The sequence below is a fragment of the Netta rufina genome, assembly GCF_964035555.1.
Source record: "Netta rufina genome assembly, chromosome: 4".
Lineage (NCBI taxonomy): Eukaryota > Metazoa > Chordata > Aves > Anseriformes > Anatidae > Netta > Netta rufina.
Genome location: NC_140127.1, coordinates 15,385,739 through 15,400,037, shown reverse-complemented (window position 1 = coordinate 15,400,037; position 14,299 = coordinate 15,385,739). Strand labels below are relative to the sequence as shown.

Below are 14,299 nucleotides of genomic sequence, written 5' to 3'. Positions count from 1 at the left end.
TAAACATTTAAGAAGCATACATGCCCTTTCTGCTGTGCACTCTGCTCTTTGCTCCTACCTTAGGTTGCAGCATGCCCTGAAAGAGTGCAACTTAGCTTGCTAATGTCATTACTAAGTGTGTTGACCTGATCAGATCGGATTCATGTGCCTTAGAAAATTCTGCATTTAATTGTATACGTAATAAGATGAAATGTAGTTCTTGTGCCTTTAAACATTCTCCTACCCAGACCTAATATGAGCTGAAATTCTAGAAACTTAAATAGAAGTGCTGAACACGCAGATTATAGAGCACTGCGTATGGCAAGTGTAAACTGCCTTTGGAGAGCTGGCTGCCTCAGTCAGCACTATCTTTTGCTCCAGCTGGAAGACCATGTTACAAGGGAGCTAAGTTTTATTAATGATGAGCCACACGGAGGGTACTGAGCACGCTGTCAGTTCTGCTTGTGTAACTGTCCAGAGTTAATGAAGAAAGGCTTTTCCTGTGGTTCAGACAAAGGTAAGATCACGTGGACCTGGAAAATACCAAAATTTCAGTGTGGCAGCAGACATAAATGACAAGGGATCATGCTCTTGGGAGGAGGAAGTTAGCAGGAAAAGTCACCTGCCCCTTTCTCACATGTTCATGCCCAGCTCCCTGACCTGTAGCCAGCAATGCCCAAGTTTTGAACTCCACTGTGGTGCAGCAGAGAAACAGCAACAGCAGTTGTTCATCTGCTTGCTCCCTGGCAAAGTGGGTAACAGCAACCTCAGGAAAAGGGAATTTCTGAAGTAGCAGCTGCTGGCCCGGTATATTTGTCAGGAGCATTTCTTACAGTGAAGCCTGAAGGAGAGTGTGAGGCACGGTCAGCTGTGGGAAGTACTGCTGCCACCACGCTGTAAGGTCATAGGTGCTGCAGGTTTTTGCCCTACTGTGTTTGCTTTATTTCTAGTGTGTATTATCCGTACCCTTCCCACACTGAGCAGATCTGCCACATTAGCCCCACTTATGCAGGCAGGTGAGTTAGATGATAAATTCAGTGTCTTCAAGAGTAATAAGGCAGCTCTAGGAGTTCCTCAGGACTGTTCCGATGCCTGGCCCTACCCAAGGTTTGCAGGACAGAAAGTGCAACCATGATCCAGGTGGAGAACAAACCCTAACTCAAGTCCCTTATGTGAGAGCTGCAGATCTGTGTTAGAGACAACAAAGTCAGACTGCTCCAGTGAGAAAATATACAATGGCTTTTCTATAGAGAACGTATGCTCTATGAAGCAGAACGTATACAGTAAAAGAGACAAAGCTAGGAATTCCATAAGTGAAGGTGCTGTGATGTAGGAGGTAGCCTGGATGCACTCTTTCTTATTAATCAGGCTGAATCCCAACAGGGAAGACTGGCCCTATTTCAGACAGCAAGTTCCCCTTTCCCTTCCTTCCTCACTGGTCATCAGCTCCCCCTGTTCCTCCACTCTTTTTTTCAAGAAAAAAGTCTGTGGACCCATCCCTGTTAGCAGTGCAGCTCCTGGTAAGACTTTCAGCCCATCTTTGTACGACTAACAGGGAAGGCAGGAGCTTCGAGCATGAGGAAAGCTCACACCTAAGAACATGCTGATGACACCCAAAACATGCACATTAGTGGTGTCACATCACCAGGGAACCACATGCACACATTCCCACACTGTCCCTCTCAGCTGGGGGAGACAAGGTAACAAATGTTTCTTCTGTTAATCCAGCAGAGCAGGATTCAAAAACTCTGCCACTTAAGTTTCAACAAAGTGCCTTCATCTCCATGCTATGTTGCCCTGTGGTAGGTGCATTTATGTGTTACTGCATGTAGCAAGCAGTTCCTTGGACAGGCTTCCTTTTCATTTCAATGGCTGTCATTCCTGCAGCACCTGGAAAGCTGAGGTCATGGGTTTCCTTCAGTGGATAAATTTGTACAAACCAAAATGAAAGTCATCCTACTGTCCATAGTGAACAGTCAACAAAGGTTTGACTCCATTCCTTCATTATGACTGATCTGAATGCAGCAGCATTGTATCCTGAGCTACGGCTCCTGTATCTGTGGTATGTTTTAAGCTATCTTCTGTCTTCTCAGGCTTTCAATGAATTTCAGGTACAGTACTTGATCTAGAGGATGATAGAATTGATGCAAAATGTTGGTTCCTAACTGTTGTTATTTTTTTTTCAGCACTTGCTTTTACCGGCTTCCTGAACATAAAGCACTTGATGTTATTGGTTTGATTATTTTCACCCTTTCTGCTCCAGAAATATTCCCCCACACAGTCAGGACTGTGGGATTTTGCAGGCAATTCACTGATTAGTTAGTTGCGTGAAGAGAACTGCTGGGCATTGCTAATTCAAGTGGTGTTAGGTAAATGAATACAGCAAAACCTGGCATTAATGGAGACCACTCTCTTAGCCTGAGTTAGGACTCACTGTTAAAGATCTCACTGGGGGTTTGCTAGCAGTCAGGGGCAGTGAAAAAAGAGCTGCAAAGAAAGTTTTTCAGTAATCTCATCGTGCTCCCTCCAACTTGTTTTTACGAAGTATAAATTAGTGAGACTAATTGCTGCATTTGCCTAAGCTTGTACGTAATGGAAAGTTGAGCGCCTTGGTTTTCTCTCAGATTTTATGTCCAAAATGCATGACCTAAGAAGGGCCAGCAATTTTTTATTTATTTTTTTTTTTTTTACATTGGGATGGTAAATTTAATTTAAGAGCCAAAAATGATGTGTAATAGCCTCTTCTCTCCTTTGGGGCATTTTTGCCAACCACAGGCACTTTCTTTGTCTCTTTGCTCATTTTACACAGTCAAGTATAAAGCAGACTCCAAGCACCAGCACTGTCTTTCTACAGGTCTTTTATATCAAAAACATGTACCAAACTGTAACTATACCAACCCAGTGATATGCTGGAAAGACTACCTAGCTCTTATGTTCATTTACAGCACAGCTCCAAACGGATGGGGATTTGGGATGGCTTTATTGCCTCTGTGGGTCTTCTGCTGAATCTTTTCTTTATTTGAGCTATGCTTATCCCTAGGCTGTTTAGAAACAAACAAAAAAAAAAACAAACCACACTTGTGAGGAAACATTTTCCTACTAATTATACAATATTGCACTGGATGTCTGTAGCATTAAAAAAAATAATAATAATAATCCAGGGAGAAAGCTTAGAGATTCTCTGGCTTCTGTAATGTTCTCCCACCCTGACTTTAGGTCTTCCTTCCTGCAGTGCAGTGTTACGCTCCGTGCTCTGTCTGGTTCTCTCCAAGAACAGAGATATGTTAACATTTCTGGCATGTATCACCTTTATTTCTTTGCCAAGTTAAGCAGTATCAGCCTCTCTTTGGTTACGAGACATTATTTAAAAAACAAACCAAACCAGCCCAGTAATTCAGAGTACCTTCTAAGCACAAGCAGGTGCATTATTGAAGGCAGTGGGGCATAATCATGGAACTCCAGGGGACCCTGTGGTTATGGTGTGCTGATGGTTTGAGCAAAACCTTGCTAAATTTAGCAGAAGGGTGTCCTGGAGAACAACTGGCTAATGTACACCATTTTTTCTATGCTTGTAACTTGACCGGTTTGCCCTATCTCTTGTGTGGCTGGGATTATGTGAATTTTTAAAAGGACCCTGGATCTGATAAAGAAATCTTACTGTAAATACAGGTGTAACTGAGACTGGGTCTGACTTGACTTAAGTAAAGAGGACTTGAAACAACACAGCTTAAAGAACCTCTGCCATATCATGTCTGGCACTCTTCCTGAGAGAGCAGTTTGGAATGGAAAAAAATTACATAAAGTCCGGCTGTAATTTACAGAAATCACAGCAAGATAAAACTCTATGATGAGATTTCACAGAAGCCGGTGCCCTGTCATTTCAGCCTACAAATGCAGTTTAATCTGTATTTCCTGCAGCCAACTCCAACCTGTATTGGATGTTTTCTTACAAACTGGTTGCAAAGGAGCTGGTGAGGTGGGGAAAGGGGAAGATAACACTTAGATAACATTACTCTGTCTGTTTTATGTCCATAGTTTGAAGGAAGAGGGAAAATGGGGTGGAATAGGGAGCCAGTGAAAACGAGCAGATCACTTGGCTGAAGAATTCCTTTTTTTCCTCCCTGTTTTTCCTCCTTTCTCATCCCTACAGAAACAATATGAAGGATAATTTTAATTTTTGGGAGACAGTAAGAGAGCAGTGGAAATTTTCTAAGACCTTTTACACGTTTCTTTCACAGTCTGACTGCCCCTACACAGAAAAAGTCCCAAGTATTAAAATACCAATGGACATCATGGAGCAGGAACCTTTCCTAAGTGATAGCAAACCTGCCGACAGTGAGTAGAACTAACCTCTTGCCTGCCTGCGTGACTCTGACTTGCAGTATGAAAAAATACAGAGAATTAAAAAAACAACCAACCAAAAACCTTTTCTATTACTTCCAAAGTATTTTTTTTTCTTTCTGAATTTCCAGGCCTCTGGTTTTGGCTTTGTTTTTCTGTGTTCTTTGTTCTTTACAAAATGTTATGTTGTTCCTTCTGGTGCCTCTAGCTTAAGTGCTGTTGTCCAGCTACTAACATGTCTCTTGGTAACCTCCTCTCTCCTCTCTTTAACTCCCCCATCCACTCAGTCCATTTCCGACCTTTGCCATTTTGTGTTACCTTTGCTGATGGTTTGCATTTATTTTTTCTCTGAGCCTAGTGTTCTGGATTTGCAGCATGTCTAAACTGCATCGCTGTCTCATTACAGTTTATTTCCTTAGGTTCCAAGCAATTGCAAAACTCAGCACTTTAAAAGAATAATTAAGTGAGTCCTTGATCTGCATTATGCGTTAAGCAGACAAGGCAGTGATCACGTGGCCGGCCATTAACGTATTTCCCTTCTTCGGTGATTTGCTTTTGTGCTATTGCTTCTATTTAATTACCTGCCTTAGTATCCATGGTTGATTATTATAATCTTCATTTTCATTTTCACTTCTCATATTTTAGTCCTTTAAGTGAGGAATTGGAAATAACAACCAACTTCAGCTTTTTTGCCTTTGCACTGACCTCTGAAAATACTGCGAGCAATGGGTTCAATCTTGAGATAAATATGCTGTTTTGTCATGAGGTAGGAGTGGAGAAACAAGAATGATAGTCATGTATCAGTGCTGGTGATAAGATTTCTAGGAATAAGACCTAGAAACACAGGTCTGTAGATCCCTTAATTACCATTTGTGTTTAGGAGTTGGTACCTAACTACCTTCGGTTTTGGTGGCATTTGGCAATTCCAAGCAGTGAATTGTGGTTTTAGATAAAGAACACTTAGAGATTAACATTCTAAAATGAAGCCAAAGAGAAAGATGATTCCTTTACTATTTTCATATTCTGTGTGTTTTACTGACAAGTAAAAGAAAAGGACAGAGAACAACCTTGAACCAAACAGATCCTCCTCTTTTTTCTGTGTAAATGCCTTGGTGCGCTAAAACCAAATTACATCCTAAATGTTGTTACACGGGATCTTACGATCAGGTACACTGTTTTCAGCATCATTAAGGCTGAAATAATTAAGGAAGAGTTAATACTTCTGCCACAAACCTGTTCGTTGGAATGCCCTTTGAGACAATAAAGGGTAACACACCCGTGTGCCGAGCAGCAGTTAGTTTATGTATTTGTACATTTTAATGATTGGGAAATCGATTTGCTGGGTTTTATTTAGAAACAATGCAAAAAAATAAATTCCGGCCCTTGTACTAGAAAAAGTAGCTGGAATCCATCAACACCATGGTATCACCCTAGAATATAACTGTGCTCTGAGACTCAAAGAATATTACTAATACTACTAATAACATTCAGTACTTGAGCATATTTTGCATGTTCAGAGTGCTTGACAAACACTTAATTTACCCTTCAACCACTAAGGCAGAGAAGTGGATTCCAACTGTTTCTCAATCCAAACACGAAATTCATTTTTTACTCCTTAGCTTCCCTTCAGCAATAGCAAGAATAGGATTATTATTAAAAAAGAGTACACTTCACCACGCTGGTCAGGAAAGGAAAGTGATTGCAGGCAACAAGCCACCTATTTTCTCGCAAGGAGTTTGGATGCCACAGTGAGGAGCGCAGGGTAACTAAAGACGTAGATGAAAGGTAAGTATCAAGATGTAAAGGTGCTGAAACGAGGCCAAGAAACGGAGTAATTTTCCTGAGATGGAATCTGGGAATTTCCCAACTCGGCATTGCGCACCCAGGCCCTGCTTGAGGGATTCCCAACCTCTTTTTTTGTTAGGCTGCTCCGAGCACTGCAGAGGGCACGGAAACTCTCCTGCCCATCCTGGGCTGAGGCTGGCTCTGTGGGGAAGCGCACCCCCGCCAGAAACCCTTCACCAGGCTACAGTGCAGGCCTGGTAAATACAAAGCAGGTTTTCCTGCAGTCTGTTTTTTCAGAGTGACACAGCTGCCTCTTGTGTGGCAGATGGGCGACTGCTCGTGATTGTACAACTGCCTATGTAGTTGTGTGTCTGCATGTGCAAAGGCATGCTGCTGAATGCAGCTCGCAAGGCAGTCTTTGGAAGTGAGTCTCTTGGCTGTGTTGGCAGTTCAAGGGCTTGTATCTTGGAGGAGAGACTTATTTTTTTATTTTTATTTAGAAGCTGTGAAATTTATATGACAGGAAGTCAGCAGTAAAAAGCACTGCAAAATACATGAGAGTTTACTGGACAAACTGAGGCTGGGCTTAAGAAAATACAAATGCTGCATGCAATGACAAAAAACGATTTTCTTTCTCTCCTCCCTGACAGGAGAAAAATCACCAACATTCCTTGAACGCCATACGTCGTGCTGATAAAATTCCTTTTTTTCAATCACACACCATGCCAAGGTAAGCAGCCTTAAAATGCAGTTTATAATATTTCCTCAAAAACATCTCAGCTATGCTCAAGCGTACTGAAATTAAACAAGGCAAAGCTCATGTCCCCCCTATAGCAAACTCTTAAAAAGCACTTTGAGAGTTCATAAAATACAGTTTCCACATCCTAAGTTTATTACAAGCATGGCCTTACAGCGTGGAGACAGTGAGTCTGCAGGAGACAGAAGTGCACCACTGACCTTGCTTCAAGCCCAACTGTGGTACCAATGCCTGTTTTGGTGACTAAACCAGAAAAGAAGTTGTGGAACAACTGTGAGAAGTCTAGAAAACATGTCTACAGGGGAAAAATTAAATGAATTGGGATTGTTTAAACTTCAGTATATAAAAATTCATACAGGCAGTTCATGATTTTTGCCACAAGTTGTGTGAAGCACAACTGCTAGATACTTGGAGCTCCTCAGTCAATAAAATCAGAGGTTTTAACCCCCCAACAGAAGTAGTGTTTGGCCCAATTCATTAAAATAATTTTACATGATGCACAGGCCTAATGAAGAGTAAAGGTACATAGGACAGCTGTATATCACCACTGCCTATTTATCTGATATCTGTATGCTGTGGATTTCAGACAGCTATGTTGTACTTGTGTGTGCTAATGAAAGGAACCTGATCCTCGGTACTGGGAGTTGGGCATTTGTTCCACTTCCAGATGTGACACTGTGTGCCTTGTCCAGTCAGAACCAGGATCAGCAGCTTTCCCAGTGTATGCTAGTTGCCACTCTGTCTTGTTTATAAAATGCCATCTTTCTCTTGGAGTTGATCCCTCAGAAGGTGTATTTTTTCCACGAGGAGGTAGCTGAGCACTGTAGAATGCATTAAGAATCACTAAAAAGCACAAAACTAGTCCATGTGCTTACCTTTCCTTCTTTTTCTTCGCAGCCCTCCACGAACTCCAGTAAAAGTTGTGCCTCAAATTAGAATAGAACTTGAGCCTGAAGACAATGGTTATTTCTGGAGGAGCAAGGGAACAGAAACTACTTTGTAATTTGTCTGTCTGTTAAATCTTATATGGAATTTATTTTGTCACTAGCCAAATATTAAAATGCTCTCTGCTTCCCACCCGCATAGGTAGACAAGACATCCTGCGCTTCCCCCTCCGCCTTTCCACCCTGCAGATTTCCTTTTATTCCTCCTCACCCAGTTTTTCCACTCTGACCAAGACTTGTTTTTGCCTTCTCTGTCACACGCACGCATCTCTCTCATTTTCAAGCAGAGGGCAGAATTATTAAGGATATAATATAATACCTTTGTGAAATGTCAGAGGAACTGGCATTACTTTAGTTGTGAATCAGTGTTCGTTTGTTTCTTTGTTGTCTGGCAGAACAAAACTGACCTCCAGGCTAATTCAATGTCTTTATTACACTGCTCTAAGATGCTGGAAAGTGCTGCTAATACTAACTTGCTCTTAAAGCCTGTACTTGTAGTAACACAAGAAGGAAAACTAAAAGGTACTTCACTCCCAGCACAGACAAACTATTGCCATCGTTGTAGCACGTGTTTTGAAATGTCCCTTTCCTATGCAATTTTTTTTTTTTAAAGAACACTTTAATGGACTTAATCCGTCAGGTACATTGAAGAGTGTTATTTTCCTAGATTATTTTGTTTAAATTATGGGGGCCTAACCTATGACTTTTTTTTGTCAATTTTTTTTAACCTTTTTTTAATTACTGTAAAGAAAAATGAATTTTTCCTGCAGCAGGAAACATATAGTTTTGAGTAGTTCTACCTCTTATTTCTAGATGCCAGGCTTTCTGTAAAAATGTATTGTACCATATATAATGTGATTTTTACAAAAAAAGGAAAAAAAAATACACAATCTCCAGGACATGGCATAGGGCTGGATCAGTTTTATTAACACCTTCTACTCTGAAGCATCTGTTTTACTTAGGGTTATTTTATTTTTTAATAAATAATCTAACTTTACTATGAAGGAGACAGGATGTAACTCAAATATCTTGTGATCTAGGAAGACTCTTAAGTTTAATGGTGGTAAGTAAAATACTGACCGGTTAACAGTGTCAGTGGACAGATGCTGATTGTATTCATTTTGTTGATTTCCTGTGCAGTATTGTTAGAATTATTTCATTTAAAACATCCGTGTGTGCACGTGTGTGTATGTGTGCAAATGAAAACACCCTGCGTGCAGTTTAGACACGATGATGGAGCAACTTAGGAGAAAGCTGAAGGTATCTTCTGGGGATATTTATCCCCACACCCATATTCAGGAGGCTTACGAAGGTCTACATCCTCCTTGTGGATTGGCAGCACCCCAAATCTATTGACCATCATGTAGAGAATTTACCCTCAAGCTTGACTGCTCAGCATTCCCCTAGGTAGGTTGATCCATCCATACACGGTGACGAACCACTAACAAACTGGCCGGGCACAGTTACATGCAGGCTTTTGGTTTTAAACCAAGCAAGCATCCCCTTGCGTCAGGTAACTTTCTCTGTAGCGTGTACACAACGAACTTGTGTATGAATATAAACATGCATTTGGGAAACTGGGCTTCACCAGTGGTATTTTAAGTGTGAAGATTACATGGGATGTGCTGGAAAGGGTTTATTTAATTAATAAGTAAGTAAGACAAAAGAAAAAAAAAAAAAAAAAAGAGCCCAGCTGTAAACGCTAATTCCCAAGGGATAAAAATCACCTCTCCCCCTGAGGATGGGCACATTGCTTGCATGCAAGAAGTGCCCTTGCTTGCAGCAGGTATGAGATCAGGGGTCCCCACGCCCAGAAGGCAGCAGCCTGGCAGGCCCTCGCTGGTACTCGCCGCTCCCTGCATGCGGCACATTTGGGGATTAAGCAGGAAGGGGAGCAGCTTCCCATCATCGGGGGGAAGGGGGAGAGTTTCCGTAAGAGCCCCCACCATCAAGCATTAAAAAAATGCACTTGCAGAAACTGCTTTGTAATGCCTAACGCGGTTTTGTTTCTTTTATTTCTAATGTAGTAAAAATACTAAATATAAAAGTAGCACTTAATGGCCTCCATACCTGTTGTAAAGAAACCAAAGTCCGTGCTGATTAAGGAAACAAAATTGTATCGTGGTGCTGACAGACCTTAAATGCCAAATTTTAGTATCTACAAACTAGTAACAGCCAGATCACCGATCAGACCTGCAGAATAGGGCTGTGCTTTTCTTTCCCAGATCTGGTTAAATGATGCATTGATACAGACCATAATAGCTGTTAGCCTGACCTTGTGCAAATGCTCTTTGCTGCACAAAACCGATGGAGTTGCAGAGGAGTTGGCACAGCACGCGCACGTGCACACACCTATGTACATGCCCCAGTTTGTTATCAAGGAATCTAAATCTCTGCTCACCTAAATTTTTTGTTTACTGTAAGAAAGCAGTGCAAGAGGAAGGGAGAGCAGCCGCTCTTCTTTGTTGCCCTGAGAGGTCAGCAAATCTAGCCCAAACCTGCTTCAGAAAGGTTGAGGAGACATCCGAAGTGGCCATAAAAGCAGCCACTTTGTGATCCCTTCTGCTGCCTGCTAGGATTAGCTGGAGGACAGATAACGTGGGAAGTGCAATGCTAACTTAAACGTGTAGAAAATGGTTTTCATTCCTTGGTGAACAGAAGTCACTGACTACCAAAGGGGAAACAGACTCAAGCGTCATGTACGGAGTACATGTGAGTTTTTATGTTTTGCCCAAACGTTTTATTTGTAGAAATCCAAATAAGGAAAGATCAAAATAGAATAATAATAGAAAGATTTCCTTGAGAGAGCACTGACAGAACACCACCCCCTGCCTACGGTATGCTCAAAAGGCAGCATACTGCACACATGCATATACGCACACACACAATGCATATCTTTTCATCTGCTATTACCTGGTGATTTGTCTCCACAAAAATGAGGTCTTCCACTTTTGAACCATGTTAAATGTACTTGAAATGTATTGACTGCTGATCTAGATCTTTTTCTCTCTCTTTTTTTACTTTTTATTTTCTCCAGACTGAGCTGTCGTACAGAGGGTAGCAATGTTCATGGGATGGGACAAAGACTTCTGTAGTTTTCCATGTAAAACTTTCCAACAGGAGTGGGAAATTTTTCATTTCCTGCTTCCTGACAACAGCACTTCATTGAAGGCTGTGTGTCCTTTGTTGTTTTTTCCTTTAGAAAAAATAAACAGACCACAGAGACAGCAAGCTAGAGCTCTGCTGGCACCAAGAGATGGAAGGTAATGAAGAGCAGCCATATAATAGCATTTGATGGGCTGACATTACCACAAGGAGAATTTTACTGCACTTTGTAGGCCTTGTGCCTATAAAACTAAAACTAATTTTGGTTCAGAATTGGGTGTTTGGAGAGAAAAGCCTGGGTGAGCACCGCCGGCTTCTGGAAAGGCTCCTCTTACCGAAGAGTCCATAAAGAAATGAGTTTCCCAAACCAATTTCTCATAGAAGTCCTACAAAACCAGGTACCAACTCAGGGCTGATATCCTGGAATCACCCAGCAAAACCAAACTGCAGATAGCTTTGTCCCAGCCCCATAAAAACGGTGATTGTCTGCCTCTGTAGCCACTAATTATTTGTCGTCATGGTCGACACATATTTGTACTCATTACTTTTTTTTTTCCTTGGAATCGACATGCACTTTCAGATACTTTTATTATTTTTAATTCTCTTAAGTCTGTATTTGCTTTGGAGGAAAGAATAAAAACTTAGTTTAAAATGAAGTGGATCAAGATGGTGGAACAAAAAGGAAAAAAGCAGAAAACATTTCAATATATTAAAATGATTTTTTTCCAGTAATATAAAACATGAAATTCCTTATAACATTATAGTATTTTACAGTTTTATGAAGCTTTCTATTGTGACTTTTATGGAATCAAAAGATGAAGATGATGAGATATTTTAGCATTTATATTTTTCAAAATTAAATGTATACTGAAAATAAAGTAACTTTATGCATTTATGGGAGAGTTGTGGATTTTTTGTATGTATTTATTTGTTGTTACGTACTCCATTTGGTTTGATTGAATCAAGATTCCTGGATCGCCGTTGTCATCACCACTACTGCCAAGGCAAAGTGTTTGGCAGGTCCCTGATGGAGGGGATGCTCATAAAGGGACCCTCCAATACGCACGTAAAGAAACGTGGTGCCAGTCTTCACAAACCACAAAGGGTTTTAGAACTTACGTCTCTAAAAGTGTGTTTTAATGACAGAAATACTCTCTTGAGATAATTTACTGAATCTCTTGAGAGGGTAAAATGTAACTGTTGTTCACAAATAAGGGTGGAGAGACCATCTCCATCTGAAGCTGGGGCTTTAGTTTTCTCTCGGGAGCACCACTTCTCAGGAGATACTGTTGGACCAGCAAAGCAGACTATCTGAATTTCACACAGCCTTCAAAGAGGTTCACAGATACTTCATACAGTCTGGCTTTTTTAATTTGCACTTACCCAGATGATCATTCCCTGCAGGAGTCAGCCTGTTCCTATTAATAAAAGAGAGAGGGGAGGGAAGGTAAATACACACTAGGTAGTAACAGAAGAAGGAAGCCAGCTACAAATCCCAGCTCAATATAAGTTTTGTTTGTTTGGGGGAAGTCGTGATGTAGGGGCTCCCCAGGATGTTGGTGTCAGAGCACAGGGAGCCTCTCTGACCCAGGCCCCATGCCGCAGGAGCCTGAATTGAAACTGGGATTAGGCAAATGGATTGAGAACAGGTCTAGGAACAGGGATGTGCCCCCTCCCATCCCAAAACCCATGACGGGGGTCACCTTGCTGGTGCCAGGTGCTTGGTCCTAGGCAGTGATGGGAAACAGATCTGATGGGCTCCTTTCTAGGGACTGGGGCATCTCCTGCTTCTTCCCCATCCACAAAAATGTAAAACCAGCTAAAAGGTATCACCTGCTGCTTTCATAGAAAGTGCTTTGCCCAGGGTAAGTTAACTTCTGCAATGGTTTCAGGCTAAAGCAGCTTACAGGGCATTGCTGGCACGCTGCCGGGTGATCTACGCAGTGGGGATGTGGCCAGTCTGCTGGGCAAGCATAGGGCTATTGGGGTAATGAGCACAAACAAATTAACCCCCTGCTTAAACACATGTTGTTGCTAGTCTTGCTCTATTCCCTCCTTCAGCCCCCTGATTTCTGCATGCAGCCCCCCAGCCCCAAAGCAGCAGCAGCTCCCAGGCAGAGACAGTGCTCGAGCGTTACCTGTGTGGCCCCTCTTCCTGCAGCACCCCCCTGGGGCTGCTCCTGCCCCATCACTGCCTGGCTTCAGGCATTTGGTGAGGGCTGAATTGCTCTGTTCGTTTTCAGTAAAGCATCCAGGCTGTTAGGATTGAAATCACGGGTTTGGCAAGGCCCATGCCACATATATTGTAGAACAGTGAATAGGTGAGTAGTGGAAATGCTGTAGAAACCTCAAATTTGGTCCTGTCTCTGCCTGAGAAGGCACCTGAACTGTTTCACCAGGAGGAATATTGAGTCCCCAGAATAAAACTATCCTAGACTGGAAAACCGGCGAGAGCTTCTGCCCTCAGTGCCTGCAGCCACCCTGTCCAGTGTGGCGCAGTGTCAGGATGAGCACTTTAGGACAAGGTGGTTTGCATTGCTTCCACACAAGCCAACAGCTTTCGTCTGAACAGCCCCCAGCAGTGCAATAGTTACCATCGTGCCACACACCAAGGCAGTCACAATGAAGGCTTCCCTTGCTGCTTTGTTCCCTGCAAGGCGCCTGAAATTTGTTGCTGAGTCCCTGTGGATTTTGCACTCCTCCTGCCCGCCAGCTCAGTGCTGGCTCGGTGTTTTGCATCTGCCAGTTGCAGCCATGGGCTTCGTCCTGCTCTGCCACGGCCCAGCCAAGGACATGCTGCCCTCAGCATTACACAGACAAGCTATGAGTGCGTGGTGTTCGGGATCTGATCGTGCCATGGGGCTGCCTTCCCCTCACACGTGTGGGGCTGCCCCGTGCCATGCAGCAGTGCTCACCAGCACGTCCCAATTCACAAAGCTGCGCTCCAGGTGCAGCAGGGAGCAACTGGTATACAGGTGGTAAACCACTACAGAAACCCTCAGCCAATGTTTCAGCAAGCTTTGCTGTGAAAAGGGGAGACCCTTCTGCATCCCCTTGCAGCACCCACCTTAGTGGGCTGTAAGATTATCCACCATGAGCCACAGTGTGTGGGAGAGGCAGGGACACCCATAAAACCATGAAGAAAATGAACCGTCTGTCAGGCAGCAGCTTTGTGCCAGAAGCAGTTGCTGGGGTGAGAGCTGTGTTTATGGATTTCCCTGAGCCCTTTTTTAGCCAGGTGTTTATTTATAGCCCAGTGCCCAGCAGCGAGAGCTCCTGCTTCCCGGATTACAACTCATGGGGGCGTTATGCTGCCTGAATCCCATAATCTTTTTACACGGGTTTTTCTCGTTATCTGGCAGGCAACGCCATCCCACGACACTGTGAT

At 42.7% G+C, this 14,299-nt stretch overlaps 1 protein-coding gene across 6 annotated transcripts in view; it reads left to right on the top strand.

The window, feature by feature from the left end:
* SLC4A4 (solute carrier family 4 member 4) overlaps positions 1 to 11,806 on the top strand; it is a 193,865-nt gene extending 182,059 nt beyond the window's left edge. For 4 of the 6 annotated variants that reach the window (XM_084286256.1, XM_084286254.1, XM_084286255.1 and 1 more), the window contains 3 exons: positions 4,218 to 4,314; positions 6,756 to 6,835; positions 7,760 to 11,806. In XM_084286256.1, coding sequence (XP_084142382.1) covers positions 4,218 to 4,314; positions 6,756 to 6,799 — 141 coding nt within the window. In that variant the 3' untranslated portion in view covers positions 6,800 to 6,835; positions 7,760 to 11,806. Of the gene's footprint in view, positions 1 to 4,217; positions 4,315 to 5,939; positions 6,836 to 7,759 lie in introns of all 6 variants that reach the window. The other 2 variants (XR_014618372.1, XR_014618371.1) reach the window with 2 other exon arrangements.
* Positions 11,807 to 14,299: the final 2,493 nt, after the last annotated feature.